The sequence below is a fragment of the Curcuma longa genome, chromosome 17, assembly GCF_044706935.1.
Source record: "Curcuma longa cultivar G26 ecotype Majalengka, Jawa Barat chromosome 17, ITB_CL_G26_1.1, whole genome shotgun sequence".
Lineage (NCBI taxonomy): Eukaryota > Viridiplantae > Streptophyta > Magnoliopsida > Zingiberales > Zingiberaceae > Curcuma > Curcuma longa.
The window spans coordinates 1,138,325-1,153,602 of NC_133877.1; the positions used below are offsets into that span (position 1 = coordinate 1,138,325).

General features: G+C 37.0%; 2 protein-coding genes and 1 long non-coding RNA gene across 4 annotated transcripts; 1 reads left to right on the forward strand and 2 right to left on the reverse strand.

Moving 5' to 3' along the window:
- Window positions 1-546: 546 nt before the first annotated feature.
- Window positions 547-4,705, reverse strand: LOC141811846 (protein RDM16-like). Of its 2 annotated transcripts, XM_074699911.1 has the most exons (7): window positions 3,998-4,134; window positions 3,034-3,114; window positions 2,833-2,959; window positions 2,266-2,727; window positions 1,969-2,163; window positions 1,729-1,886; window positions 547-1,576 (listed from the first exon to the last, which is right to left on the reverse strand). In XM_074699911.1, exons 2-7 carry the CDS (start codon window positions 3,060-3,062, stop codon window positions 715-717), a joined length of 1,833 nt encoding a protein of 610 aa, XP_074556012.1. In that variant the 5' UTR covers window positions 3,063-3,114; window positions 3,998-4,134; the 3' UTR covers window positions 547-714. The 2 variants fall into 2 exon arrangements, with proteins under 2 accessions (XP_074556012.1, XP_074556011.1); XM_074699910.1 differs by having other exon boundaries at window positions 2,833-3,114; window positions 3,998-4,705.
- A 268-nt stretch (window positions 4,706-4,973) lies between these two features.
- Window positions 4,974-10,496, forward strand: LOC141811959 (uncharacterized). The gene is made up of 6 exons (XM_074700043.1): window positions 4,974-5,143; window positions 5,266-5,297; window positions 6,056-6,247; window positions 8,192-8,242; window positions 9,995-10,059; window positions 10,150-10,496. Exons 1-6 carry the CDS (start codon window positions 5,091-5,093, stop codon window positions 10,228-10,230), a joined length of 474 nt encoding a protein of 157 aa, XP_074556144.1. The 5' UTR covers window positions 4,974-5,090; the 3' UTR covers window positions 10,231-10,496.
- Window positions 10,497-11,030: 534 nt separating this feature from the next.
- Window positions 11,031-15,181, reverse strand: LOC141811960 (uncharacterized). Its single transcript, XR_012600209.1, has 4 exons — window positions 15,070-15,181; window positions 14,789-14,854; window positions 14,053-14,121; window positions 11,031-11,506 (listed from the first exon to the last, which is right to left on the reverse strand). It is a non-coding gene; the product is annotated as an uncharacterized LOC141811960 (long non-coding RNA).
- Between the last annotated feature and the right edge of the window lie 97 nt (window positions 15,182-15,278).

The window sequence follows — 15,278 nt, forward strand, 5'->3', positions numbered from 1 at the left end:
AATCCATCACCTCAACAGTCACACGACCATATATAAGGAGGTAAAATGAGAAGCTATAATTAACCACGATGGGAAAAGGTTTTGTCTTGACTTCATCGAAATTCAACCTTTATCCACTTCAACAAATATATCCCGTCATAATCAACTCAACTATACCCAAGAGTAATAATTATAATTTCATAATTATTACAACAGTATAATAACTACTATAATTATACTGCTACACTACATCCAATTTAGAAGAAAAATATAAGAAGCATTCTTGATGATTCAATAAAACAAATACTCTTTTAATTTTTGCTCAATCAACTAACCATTGAGAAATCAACCAAACTGAAAATTTTCCTATCTTGAGAAACAATAAAAAAAATTCACCCTCAATTATCCATCTTAACTTAAGAAAAATTACAACACCTAATTAACAATGTTTAATACAAACATTTTCTCAAAACATGTTTTAGTTTTAAAACAACTTGCTTTATTGCCAATAATTTGCACCATAAAATTTATCTAGTGACAATCAAAGGTCAAAACCAACTACGGCAGTGCACTTAGCCTGAGAGACGGCAAGTGTTTTCCAATGGAAGAAAATCGTCATACAAATAACATGGCTCACGACTCTAATGCCCCAGAAGTAAGAGATGACCAGTAGTTTGTCCTACAACCATACAAACAATGAGAATGGAAATATCGTACTAGAGAACCTGACACAGCTCACACTAGTTCCTCAACGAAATTGACAGCCAGATCCCAGTAATGTGGAACTCCAGCGTCAAGAAATATCTTCCTAGCAGCAGCTTCACTCCTGCATTGGTGAACAAGAAACCTGTTGAAGCTAGGTTTAGCAACACTACCCTGCCACACCAAAGCACAAGTGTTGGCTGGGGCATTGGCATCCTCGGCAACCTCTTCCTCATTGCCCACTGCAGCAGCCCAGTTGATCCTTCTCAGCATCAGCTTCCCGTACCTTTTTATCGATTTCCTACCTCCTTCCACAGCCACAACACTAATGCCATCTGATATCACAGCACATCCGGTCAGCCTATTCTCCTGTGCATTCACATCGACTTTGAAACGTGTTTGTGGGTGTGAGAGGTCTTTGATCTTGTATACAGAAACAAAAGTCTCAAGTGAACTTGGATCATCGAAAAGCTTCTTCTCTTTCTTTTCGCGTCGTTCAGCAGGTGTCAGCTTGCGAGCAATGTTTCTGTCCACATGCGCTTGTTCACGCTCAGCAGCAGCAGTACGAATTTCCATTTCAAGCTTTGTTGGGTCTTGAGTCGCTTCGGAACCAAGAACTTTCATTAGGTTACTCATCTTAACCTTAGGCTTGGGGGGCTCTAAGAGGCCTTGTCTGATCATCTCCTGCCTATCCCTCTCCTTCGCTAGACGCCTCTGGGTCCTAAGCTTCTTTTGTTCTTTCTTTGTCAATTTGAGAGGCTGTGGTGGTGGAGGGGCTGGCTCTGCAGGAGGTTCAATTGGTCTAGGGTGCTCCACATAAATTGTAATTTTTTCTATATTAAGTTTTTGTTCCACATCATCAGCATAAGATGCTCCAGGTAGTAAGGGTTTGTCCCTGAATGTAAATTAACATCGGTTAAGTGATTTGAAGGACTATAATGAACTGTTCTATATGAAGATGCTTTTCACGAGAATGTATAACATGATACAAACCCATCTTAAAAGACTTTCCTCTAAACAGATCATAAATTAAAAGCAACAACTTACCACCACTCAATTTCAGGTATTTCATCCTTCTGTTTCTCCTTCTTAATCCTCACTCCTACTGCTATCAGGTTTGGATTGCTCTCCGGCTCAGCTTTTGCCCTTGCAAGCTGGGTTTGCTTAAACCTTAGCTCCTTAGCTTGTGCTTCTCCAAATTGACTCTGCAGAATAAAGTAGTGCATCCAAAGTAAAGTTGACTTTCATATAAAGTAAAAAAAAAAGGAGCAAAGTAGTGTAACAAACCTTAAATTTCATTATCTCTGCTTGCTTTGACCATTTGCCTTCCTCCACAAACTGAAATGCCATCCTTTTGGGCCTCAACAGCTTAGTTTTATTTATTCCCATACTCTCATCAAAATGAGAAGTTGTTGCTGCAATGTTATCTAAATCTGGTTTTATTATTTGAAAAGCTTCTTTCTTTTGCTTGTTAATGTTGACCTAAATAAGGATAACAAGAATCGTTTACCCATCATTGGCGCACAGTTGTAGCATGTTTGAATCAAGAAAGTGAAGAGCGAGGAAAGTACAAACTCAAACTACCTTAAGGGTGCTAAGATTTGTTGGCTTAGGCACGTTGATAATATTCCCATGTTCGTCAATTTCTCTACCCTGTGCATCTAAGCGGAGAACAGGAGCCTTGGAAGGTTTCTGAGAAACAGCCATGTCAATGGGCAACTGCCCAGGAAACATATTAATAAGAGGTGCAAATTCTGGATCCTGGCGGAAACCCATCTTTGCAGCAAGTTCTTGTGCACGCTTTACTGCTTCAATATTGCGTATGTTTGACAGCCCAGGAAGGACACCAGTCCCTCCCATAGCAGACAAATTGCCTGATGGTGCAACCTCTGGTGCACTTGGCATTGCCTGAACATGGGCTGTAGATGAAGAAGCCAGAGAACCAGAGGGAGCATGTTGGAATGCACCTGCTGCAGAGAATTCAACTCCGGCTTTATCAGACGAAACTTGTGTGTTAACAGTGCTTGAGCTAACAATTTTGTTTAGCTGTAGAAGCAAAAGGAAGGTTACTTAGATTAATTGCTGAGAAGGAGTGAAGAACAAGTTGATAACAATGATGAGTAAATCAACAAAGGGCCCTAGTATAATTACCACAGGGATTTTTTTCAGCTTCTCAGACAGCTCCTTCTGCATCTGTAGAGCTCTTTTAGCTTTTGCTAAAGCATCAAGAGACAAGCTGCCACTTTTAACAGCAACTGAAGTTGCTGAGCCATCTGTACTGGATTTTCCAGGAACCTCATCAGATCTAATACTAACTCCCTCATTTTCATTGGGGGTATTAAATGAAGATACCTTGGTGAGCAGGGGATAATGAGATGCATCAGTATTCGTAGAAACCATTGGATCCAAATAGAGTGATTCCCTAGCAGCAGCCTGTATAACCCACAAAAAAGTTGATATGAAACCCTTATGCCATCTAAGTTTATTGATTTCAAAAGGCATAATAGACCAAAATTACGAGATAACAGCTTATAAAAATTTTAAAACAATAGTAATAAGAAGAACATGATTTAATTACAAAAGGCTTCAGAAAGAAAAAAAAACTACATGATGCAATTTTCAGATAAGATATAATCAACAGAAAACCAAACAAGAGACTGAAGCCTACCTACCAAATGCAAGAATTTAAGGGGGGAATTATTCATTGCAAGGAAATTGTACCGATAACAATTATGCCCTTATTGGCATGACTACATCTTCAAGCACAATAAATCAAGGAACTTTGAACTCCATACTAAAACTCAAAGCATGCTCATATACAATTTAGCTCACCTGACTGGATATATCAGATGGCAATAGACCACAGACACATGCTTCATCAAGGGCATGATCAAAGAGAATAATTGTGACCAAATATTGCCTGATTGCATGCTTATGAACTTTCATCAACATTTTAGTTTTTATTTCTTCAACTTATTCATATTATTTATGCCCTCAACTTTGCTTCAAAAATTGCTCAAGTATGTTAGTTATAAGCCACATGAGCAAATCAGAGAGTTTGATCGAGATGAATCTTCTTTTAGAAAACAAGCACATTAGGACACCTCATAAACAACAGGCTACACTTGTCCATACACTGAGCAAAATATCTGTAAAAGCGGTAAAAGTAAAGGGTTTATCAATATTCTATAGCAGTGAAATTGATTGGTTATCTTAGTTATAGTCGGAATGAAAATGTTTCACTCAAGATCTAGATTGTGCATTAATCATCAGTTGTTCTTACTTCTATCCTTTGAATTCAAAGAACACATCTTACCTCCTGATCACTCTCTGGATTCCCTTCCTTCAATTTATCTTTAGAAATTCGTTCATCCTTGATCTCTTTCTTATTAAGAAACTCGTATTGAAGCTTCACTTCCTTCTTTTCCACTTTCATGGTATCAGTAAACTTTCTGCCCTCTTTTTGTTGTCTCTTTTTATCGTCGCCATCACTCAAAATTTCATCTTTCACCTTCCCATCCTGTTTTACCTCATCCCTGTCCTTGTAATTTTCTTCCCTCTTCCTACTCTTTGAGGATTTAGCGTCTCTCTTCTCCTCCTTGTGGTCTTCAAAACGACGCCTCTCCCTTTTGTCTTCCCTCTCCTCATCCAGGATCCTGGCCCTCTTCCCATTCTTCTCCAAATCCTCCTCGTCCCAATATTCCTTTCGCTTACTCGAGTGCCGCCGCTCCTCGGACAACTCGCGGTCCGCAGTGTGGCGCGCCTGGCTCGACGATCGCTCGCGGCGTGGATCACGGTCCCCCTCAGTGTCGGAGGGGGTGAGTTCCCTGGCGCGGTGGCGTCGATCGTCCTCCTGATGGCGCTTCTCGTCTGAGTTTTTGCTGGTGCGGTGGTGATGCCGTTGCTTCCGGTCGCGGTCACGATGGTGATCCCTAGAGGATTCACGTTCGCGGCTGCGCTCGTAATCCTTTGAGGATTTGCGGCTCCCGCGATCCCGCTCGGAGCCCCTCTCCATGGGATTAGGGTTTCGTCACGGATGGGGAAAACTGGATGGCCAACCCCTCATAAATGTCTCCCTGGGGGCATGCACGTGCAGATCACGTGAATATGAAAAAAAATAAAAATTAAAAGATTATTTTCTTTTATTATTCAATTTTATATATCTTTAAAATGATATAATTAACAAAAAGTTATATTTTAAAATATATATTATAAACATTTTTCCTCTTTATTTTTTTAGCCCTTTAAAAATATTATTATTAAATAATATCTTCTCTGTGTTTTTCATCTTCTCGGCACGCCCTCTTTTTGGTCGCAGTTCACGGCGGAGCAGCACCGTGAGAGGAGGAGGGTGGGCGACGCGCGTCCCTCTCTCTCGATCTCGGGATTATCAGGGTTGCTCGGCTAACATGCTGGAGAGCGTTTCCGAGAGCGTCAACAGATTCGCACCGCCGCCTCCTAGGTACTGTTGTTACTGCGTTCGATCGATCGAGAAACTTCCGCCAGCTGTTTGTTCGATTGTGCTTCTCTTTACCCACTAGGAGTTTCCAAGCATGCGTTGTTGATCCTTTTGCCTCCTTGCAGGAACCGGTCTCTCAATCGGCGCAAATCTGGTGGTATCGCATCTTTCTAACCTTTTTTTTTCGAGTAATGGTCGGGTTGACACTTTGATTTTTCTTTCTTTTAATTAGTGCTGTTGCTGTGCATTTACACATGTTGCAATATTTTAATTCGTATTGCTCTCGGAAACAGGGTGGTGGTTTTTCGTTGCTTGTCAATTTCTTTGTGGAATGATAATTGGTTGCTGCAGTGTTCCTTGCTCCTTTTGTTATGCTTGTGTTTTAGTTTTTCTTCTAGCAGAAATACTTGCTCGTTAGTAAAGAAAGAATGGGAAAAGATAGTTTTACCCTTTGTAAGCATACCCGCTTACTAGTCCTCCGAATCATTTGTATTAGTTAAACTCCTTTCATCCCAGCTGCAAAGTTTGTTATGGTACTTGATCTGTGTATCTGAGCAGCTCAATACTTGCTTAACATGTTCAAAAATTAATTTGGGTGAAATGGGGCAAACGAGTCTTCTTCTATTTTCCAGTAGTTCCCAAATAGTATTCTCACTATTTACTTCTTTCACAATAGTAAATTGAGTCAACAATAGAAAGCCTATAACATTTGTCACATTTCTGTTATTTTTGGTTCCTTAGTTGATTCTTGCTCCACTCAGCTAGCAAAGACCATACTCATAGTCTGAGAAATGGTTATGTTGTCTGTCAACATGTTGATTTATTTCAATGCTTATGCATGAATCTCAGGGAACTAGAGTTTGATCTGTATCCAACCTGTTCTGATGATTAATTAACTGCTCTCTACTTGTGCAGATAGATATGATAAACCTAATTACTCATATGGCCTTGATGGGGAAAAGAGTCAAGCATCTTATTCGAAAAACTTTACTGCAGTAGAACGAGGAGAGATTCCTCTCACTAACATTGCAAAAGTGAACACTCATTCTAAATTAATACCTTTAGAGGGGTGTTCATCCAGTGAGGCTGTGCAATTTCTATCTGAGCGTAAGTATGCATTTGCATTTTGTTGCCTGTTAGAAATTATAGTTCTTTAATCATACTTTGCTTCGTGTATATAAGCATATAATTTGTATTGACCATCCAAGCACAATTGGCTTGAACACATCTAAGTTACTTATTAGAACCTAAATAACCTTTATCTAGCTATTTTAATGAACATAGATCTTAAATACTATTTGTGCTTCAATGGTATTTCTTTCTTTTTTTTAGACCCTGATTGATAATGTTTAGGTAAAACTCCACTTTTGTTTCTTTCGTTGTTAAAAAATTTAAATCTGTTCCCTATTAAAATCGTTTTGTGAATGTTGATATTGAATTTGATCAAAAACTAGTTTGCATATTCTCTCCAGCTTCCTTGTACGTCTTGTTCTTTGATCTGTTTGATGTTTTCTAGCTAGTCATCTCTCTGCCATTATTTAATTTACCTCCAAGACAACTGCAGAATATAATATAAAATTGTACTTCAAGAATGCACCTTAAAACTGCTCATGTTTGGACGCCATCTTTTAATTGTGCTCCATGCTTTAAGTAGAAAACTAACCCATCAACTAGTCAAAGTCCAAACATTGCCGTAAAATACTTGGACCCGAGTTATTATTAGTAGCTCACTTCTCCAAGCTTATAACTTCTTATTAGCCTACATCTCACTGTGTGAAACAAAATTGGGGTGTCATAGGAGGGTGAGAATGGCAATCAAATAGGCATTCTATTATTTAAAATGTGGGAAAAGGAATGAGCATAGATTGATAACAAATAGGTGTAATGGCAATAATCAAGTCTCATGGTTTGGTTAAAATAGGGAGGTGTGGGTTTTAGGTTGGTATCCTGATAGTCAAAAGTTATAATTAGGTAGAATTAAAAGACACAATCTATTATTTTATCCCTGCCATCCTCTTGCTTCCATGTTCTTCCCTAAAATTACTTTGTTGACATGCCATTTTGTGATCACAATCACATCTTCCAATTATGAAATGTATTGATTCATTTTGAACATATTCATATCATTTAAACCTATTTTCTTTAATTTTACCATCACTGGTTATACATCATTCATGTTGTTCATGAGCCTGTTGTACTAATCCTTCACATAAATCTCAAATTCTCGTCAATTCTTTAATTTTACCATCATTTGGTATACATCATACATGTCGCTCATGAGCCACTATTAGAGCTTGCCAATATGGATCTTATGAAGCTCTGAAAATGGCTAGCAACACATCTTGGTCTTTGTAATCTCTTTTAATTATGTAAATTAGTGAAGTGATTCAACTTGTCTAATTATGAAAGATGATGGACTTATTTGAACAATATTCATATCCTTAATTTTATTTTCTTATTTACACATCCTTTGTTGGGGATCATACACCCAATTCCTTATGAATAGGAACACGTTTTAGAAATTTGTTTCTGATAGTATTCACCCTGCACACATCAATCTAGTTCTCAATATTTTGATACATACAAATATTTTTTGTATGCATTGTTTCAATTTTGCAATCTTCATCCTTCAAAAGAATTATTTCCTTTATATGAAATAATTCCAGAGTGAGGGTTCTTATCTCCAATCTGGATCAGTGCCAATTAGAGCCATTTTCCTCTGAAAATTAATGTGGCATCTCAGGGGCAAGTTCTCAAGATGTTCTTATTCAACTGAGATTTTTGTGCATAACCTAACTTTTTTGAACCAAAGTTCTGTTCTTGGCGCATGATTTTCTCTTTCTTTTTAAAATTTATTTCCTCACTAATATTTTTCTTGACAAATTTTCCATTTCGTCCACTTTTTCAGCAGAGGTATTTCAGCCATATTTTGCTGGCTGTTTAAAATTTTCTTATTTTGTGGATTCTTTGTCATGAAAGAATATTTGATCTATCCATTGATATCCACGATAAGTGACTGCGGTCAAAATTATTTTCTGTTCTTTTATGCAGGTTGGGCAGCAGCTGTGCATCTATTGGATGATCCAGCTACCGATGTACATGGTGAGTTATATACATCTTTGGTTCCATGATTAGTTTAGTTTATTATTTTCTATGGTGGTGTACCTGCTCATGAAGGAAACTACATGAAACAAGAATCCACCTACTTTGGATTTTTGTTTGGATTATATTTAGATTATTATCTGTTTGCCTGATTTAATTTTCGTTGTAAAATTGCTTAACCCATGATCTAGTTCTGTCATTTCATCATTTGCTCAAATGAACTCCTGAAACGATTTAGAGAATGACTTTCTTTTCTTTATGCAAATAGTTAGTAAATCATAAAACAGAGAAAACAGTAGCACGGTATTTTATTGCCCAGTGGGATCACACTTGAACTATTAATTTCTTGCTATACGGTGCAACTTTCACGGTCTCTTTTAGTTATGTTTATCCTATTGCCTTTTTACGATAGTTCTTTACAATGCATATTCTTTCTCAAAATATCATATGGCAGGCCTCCTATTGTAAGGTTTCTTTGTTTGTCATGTTGCTTGGCTTCTCTAACAGATGCTATAAGCTACCGCTTCTTACTATGCTATGCTGTCACTACTATGTTCATTGATTGTCACCCTGATATAAGTGCATGTCTACCACCCCGACTAGATATCATATGCACCATGCCTACTAAAATGGTCTTTGTTTTTGTTTTTGTTTATAAATGTTGATTATTCTGTCGCACTTATCCAGGATCCATCCACCGAACAAATAGATACTGATAGTCGCATCTTAAATAAACAAATAGCTAAACATAAGTTAACTCAATTAGACAAATAAGGACCTTTAATGACTAACATAACTGGTGTAATAAAATAAATAATAACCGTAGAAATTTATTGATAAATAATAAGAAGAAGAATCCACCTACTTGGATGGGTATGGATAAGAAAAAAGAATGAATAAAGATCTCTTTCTTTTTTATTTGATATAATAAATATATTCAGTTCTTTTACTCCTGTTCTCTTTCAGAATAGGGTATTTTGGATAAATAAATAAAGGATGCATTCATTCTGAATAGTTAGAGGAGCATTACCTAAGCACTTGTGACAATTAAGGAACAGAAGTCTCGGGGATGGAAGAAATAAACTCGTCCAAACCGACATGGTGGGCAACTAGCCTTATGACTGATTGGACCGGCTTAAGAATAAATGGAAACATCAATATAGCAAGGGAAGGGGTGTTTCAATCGCACACAAAAGACAGATCTCTGCCAGATCATCCATGAAATTGGAGAGAAAACAAGTTGGCAGCAATAATGTACACAAATACATGCTTCATGTGCAGCTGCAGATAATACAATCACATAAATTACTACTTGACTAAGATAACCTATCAGACTGCAAATGCTCAATACAAAGATCAAAACTTACAGCAAGAAGCCTTGAGTTCCAACTATTCAGTTATCGATATCCAGTATTCTGTTTTTCTCTCTAAAATGTGATACTAAAAAAATGAATTTCCTCCTGACAACGAGGTGAATGAACCAGTAGGCATGTGCACAGATTATTTCACTTGCCTCTCCTTGTCCACATTCAACTGCTATTTATAGTAGAAAGTTCATCAGATGCAAAATATAAGCTTTTTTTTCACTACTTTGAGTAGTAAATTCCCAGCAATGAAACTCAAAACATCATATCTGAGAAAACTATCTAATGCATCTCCATGCACAATGAACTTTCAGTGATGAACTCAAGTCTTAAATTGTTATGATGCAGTTATACCCTAATGTTAGTATTACATCTGATTCTTTTACAGAAAGGCCAGTTGTGTACTCTGGAGCCAGTGGATCATCCTGGGTTCACGCCAAGCTTCCCCATCAGGCATGAAAATTAAGCGATTATTTCACTTCAACCTGAAACTTCATATTTTATTTCTGATGCATTTGAATTGTTTCTGCACACTATACACAGATCGACTTTATCGGGGACTTACAGCGCAAAATCCAGAAAGCTGATTGCGATGCAGGATTGGCCACCAGCATCGATGGATGAGTGCAACTTGTGACACTTATAATGTTTGGACAACCACTTCATCTGTATGGTGTTCTGTGGCATACAACTTGTAGAAATATGTTCTGTCTCTGGTACCTATTTGCTGGTTGTATTTTAGTGCTTGCAATTAGTAACCAAATAGTGCTATCAAATGAGCTGGGTCTGTTTGTATTTTGGTGCTCGAAATGAGTAACCAAATAGTGGTGTCAAATAAGTTGGGTCTGACCTGACATGAAATAAGTTGTGCCTAGTATGGTCCATCCAAAGATGGGTCGTGCGGTGCCCTGGAGCTGACCCCATCAATCGGTGAGTAACCAAATAGAACTATCAAATGAGTCCGGTCTCGGTTTTGCGGTGCTTGGCTCTGTACCATCAATGGGTTTGTAGGGTTTGTACCAGGTGGTACCTATATAGCATGTGGGCTGTGCCCGAGCCAACCTCAGGCTGGCGTAGCTGCTCCTGACCCGAGACTTTGTTGAGTTCAACTCCGACTCTGGCCCTGCACGAGCACAATTTGAAAAGAGTTGGGTTGCGCCTAACCCAGCATGCCTCTTGATGGGTGCACAACCCATGCATGGACTGTTTATAAAACTGAAGAGATTTTTCTGTGGCCTTATTGCTTTGTCAATGCACCTGCCGGCCGTTGAGATACGTTCGTCGGTTGGATGCTGATTTGCTTACAGAAAAAACTTACACTGCATATTGATGTGAATGCTAGACGCAGAAATATATCGATCACATCTAGTGCACACACTGCATGGCTTGTTTATTGCATCTGTTATATCAAATAATAATAATAATTACACAAAAATTCCAGCAGATTTTGTATTATATCAACTTCATCGAATGTGCTGATACATCGTCATATGCACATGGCTAGCAATTACAACATAAAAAAGACTTGAGTTATACAAGAAATAAAAGCTCCTAATTTGGTTAGCAAGACAGATCGTCCCAGAAGCAAGTTCTTATGCTACTGTTAATTAGGGGAGAAGTTCCACAGCATGATCGCGCACTAGTTTTTCAAAGTAGAAATTTCATGCAAGATGTCGCACAGCTTGATTACAATCAGGATTCAAGTTTTCGACCCCCATTTTCATTTGGTTGTCACTAGAGGATGCTTGATGTAAGAATTCTCTCGAGGATGACTTCGCCTGTCATTCCCAAAGGTTGGTTATGGCAGACACCAAACTCAGCATGACAATATGCAAAATCTTGTGAGAATGAAATCTTTGGTCTTCCAATTCGACAAGCACTGAGCTACAAAACCTTCTATCTGCAATGACACATTTGCTCGTTGGTAATAACAAAAAAAAATGCTGATAACTACGTAAATGATGCGGGGACTAGTGCCAGGGACATGCTACTAGTAACCAATTGTGCATTGCTGACACATTTTTATCTGAATACAAATCTTATTCTTTGCAGTTTAACCCTCAAGGTTCTTCCTCAAGCTAATTTAAAACCATTTTAACTAATATACTCAAAGTTTGCCAAAAAAAAAAAAAAGGTGAGGATCTCCTTTTACTGTACTTTTTTTTAATAAAAAAACAAAATTACAATCAATCCCAATATTTCATCCACTCGCACGATGCAAGAAACAATGTGAATGACAATGTAATTATCGTAATATAACTTCGTTAGCCCATCTATTCCTTCTCTCAACCTAGCCTCCTAGCCATAATAGTTTGGTTATTGTTCTTCCAAAATATCTTGAAGTGGATCTTTTATCTATGGGAGAGTTCGGCCAATCTTACACAACACTATATAGATGGACAAGGGCATGATATATCCTAGAACATTTTTGAGTTATTGTAGAATCCTTAAGGCTCCTTCCCAATGATTATGACATGGAGAAAATCTGGGAAATCTTAACAAAATCCATAGTAGAGATACAAGCAACATATCATGGGGACAATAAAACATTAAAAAATAGTACAGATAAAAGATATGAGTTCCTTTCTTTAGAGCAATAGGAAGATTCGGAGATAGAATCCGGAATGGTAGATAGTATTGGAAGAGCAATAGAGTCTCAAGGAGTGACTATGATAACCTCTAACGTTTTACCTTTGTTGTAGGTCCTAAGTGGAAAGATCTAATGTCGCGCCCTCTGTAGATAAGAATGTTCAAATAGGAACAAAAATAGAGTAGGATCAGAAGAAATAAAAAGAACCTCTACAAAAAGATCACTTCTACAAAAATAAAGGCACATGCAACTTAGTAGAGGCACTGATACCTCTTGTATGTTTAAAAGAAACCTAGAAAGATGGACTTTACAAATTTGGGAGATAATTTGTGTCTACCTAGAGACGAAGAACTGAACAGTTTACCTAAACACATGAGATGGAAACCAAGATCATGCAATGGAAAACAATTATGAAGGCATGTTGACCATAAAGAGCAAAACAAGATATGAGATTTCCAAGGTAGCATGCAATGAGACATGTCCTAAACCTTACGAACTCCTATATAAAGTAATAGTGTAGGACTGGTCCCTCTTCTTAACTAAATGCCTATTTTTCCTCTCAACAACACCATTTTGTTGACATATATGAGAACATAAAGATTGATGAATAATACCTTAGCTAGAGATAAGAAACAAAAGATGACAAAAAATATTCCTTGGCATGGTCACTTCTCAAGGCTTTAATAGATATTCCAAATTGACTCCTATTTTCATAGAAGGAAGATAATGAACGAGTTCATAATGTTCATTCAATTAGAGAAGTGGTAAAATTATTGAATAGTCAACTATGGAAGTAAAACAGTATTGATAACCAGATTTTGGGCAGATATAACAAGGACACCAAATATTAGAATGTACCAAGGAAAAGGGTGCATAAGCATGTTTATGAGTATTGGGAGGAAAGAAGGATTGAACATGTTTTTCGAATTAACAAGATGACATAGCAGAGAGGAATCCAAATGATTAGGGATGTCAATTTCCTCCAAATCCTACCGAAGATCCAATACCCAACCCAAATGGAGGAGAGTATGGAGGGATTTTTTGAACTTGATTAAATAATTAAGTAATCAGATATGAGGATTTTCGGATACGAATATGGAAGTGGATCTAATAAAATTACTCATATCCAATCCAAATACCTGATTAAATAATATATATATAAACCCACTAACTATTTTTTTCTTTCATTTCACCGACAACCAATTAAATAAAAAATAAGAAAATAAATCTGATTTTCTCTTTCTCCTTATCGGCTTCTCCCCACGTAGACTATAGATGTTTATTCGATTTTGTTGAATTATGTTTTTTTGAATATGATGTTAATTCTAATATAATTTTGTTGAATGATAGTAGTTGGATGGAATGAAGAAAATTATTAGTATAGAGGATATTCAATCCTCTAATGGGTATAGGGATGTGGATAGATATCCATCATCCGATGGATATGGAGATAAAAGTTAAATACCCGATGGGGATGGGGATGGGGATGGGGATGGGAATGGGGAATGGGGATAGGAATGGGTGGGGATGGGATGGGGGATGGGGATAGGAATGGGAATGAATATAATAAATGAGGATGGGGACGAAGGATATGAGTCCTACCCATTGCCATCCTACAAATGATGTCAATGCAAGAGAGAGAAAAGGCATCGGTCCCATAGTAATCTAGGAGGTTACTAGAGTTATTTTCTCCGAGATAGTTCCTTTTACCTTGATTATATATTACCATTATTATTGTTCTGTTATATTCCCACCCTCAAATTGGTATACCTACACATGAGCCAATTTTTTATCTACAATTAATGCTCCACAAGTATCAAAACTAGAATCCAGAAAGTAAAAATCCAAGAGCATACCTGAGTCTCATGTAACACTCATATCTACCCAGTCCTTCTACCAGAAGGTACTTTTGGTACATGGTCATCCTGCAAAATGTGGATTAAAGTAAATAAGAGCTTTATAGATTAGTTCATAAAATACAAGATCTTCATTTCAGTTATCCCACCAACATTATCTGGTTATTCAATTCACTCCCATGCTTCAGTTATGACATGTTGGATAGTTCATCGGGACTAAATACTTGAACTCACTATTTGTGAATATTGGGCACATCTTAAAAGGTTCTTGATCTTTTACCAACTTTAATCATCAAAAACTCGCTGTTTTTTCAGTAACATATGCTTTGATTAAATACACACTTGAGCAAACTAAAAGCATCATAAAATTCTTGGCTTCCTTAACCCTTGATATGAGTATCTAGATTAGTCACATTAGTGCATTAGTTTAATGATAATTAATCTTCCATCAAGCATTCCACATATTGATTCTTAAGCACCAAAGCACATAGGTTTGTTGATAATTAATCTTCGAAGTAAGGATTCTGTAAAAGTACCAAGAGATACATGATTATAAAAATAGCCAGAGGTAACAACATGACTTTTACGTCTTATATCTTATTTCATCCAGAAATAATACAAATCTGCCCAAATACTGTTGAATAATTATCCAGTGTCAGCATAAATGATTCATAGGCAGCAGATATGATAATTCCTAATTTTAGAGGTAAAATAATCATGGAACAGATATATGTACTTGAAGTATTTGATAAATCCACTGCATCCTTGACTGATTTCCTATTGTTTGCTGATCATATTGACCCTGCAATTCACAAAACGAGAATAAAGCACTCAAATTTCTAAATCAAGAAGAAAATGGCCATAAAAAAGATGTTACAGCTAGAAAAGTCAAGAAAAGATAAAAGAAAACTAAAAGTGCATACAAGTTTGTGATCTGATTTGTATGACTTTTTCAAAATCAACAAAGAAAAAATTGTAATAAATTTAGAATCAGCAGAAGAAAAAATAGTAACAAACCTGCAACAGATTGTGTGTTTGTGTCCTTGGCTGACTCTCAATGTGATGCTCGTGATTTATGTGCATGCCAAAATGACTGCCAAATGACAAGTCACCTGTGGTGATGTCTTCCTAATTAAGTTACCAAAATACAAATATTAGATAAGAAAGCTATAGAAATCATGAGCCTAAAGGATGTAAAAGAATGGAATAAAAAGATATACTACAGA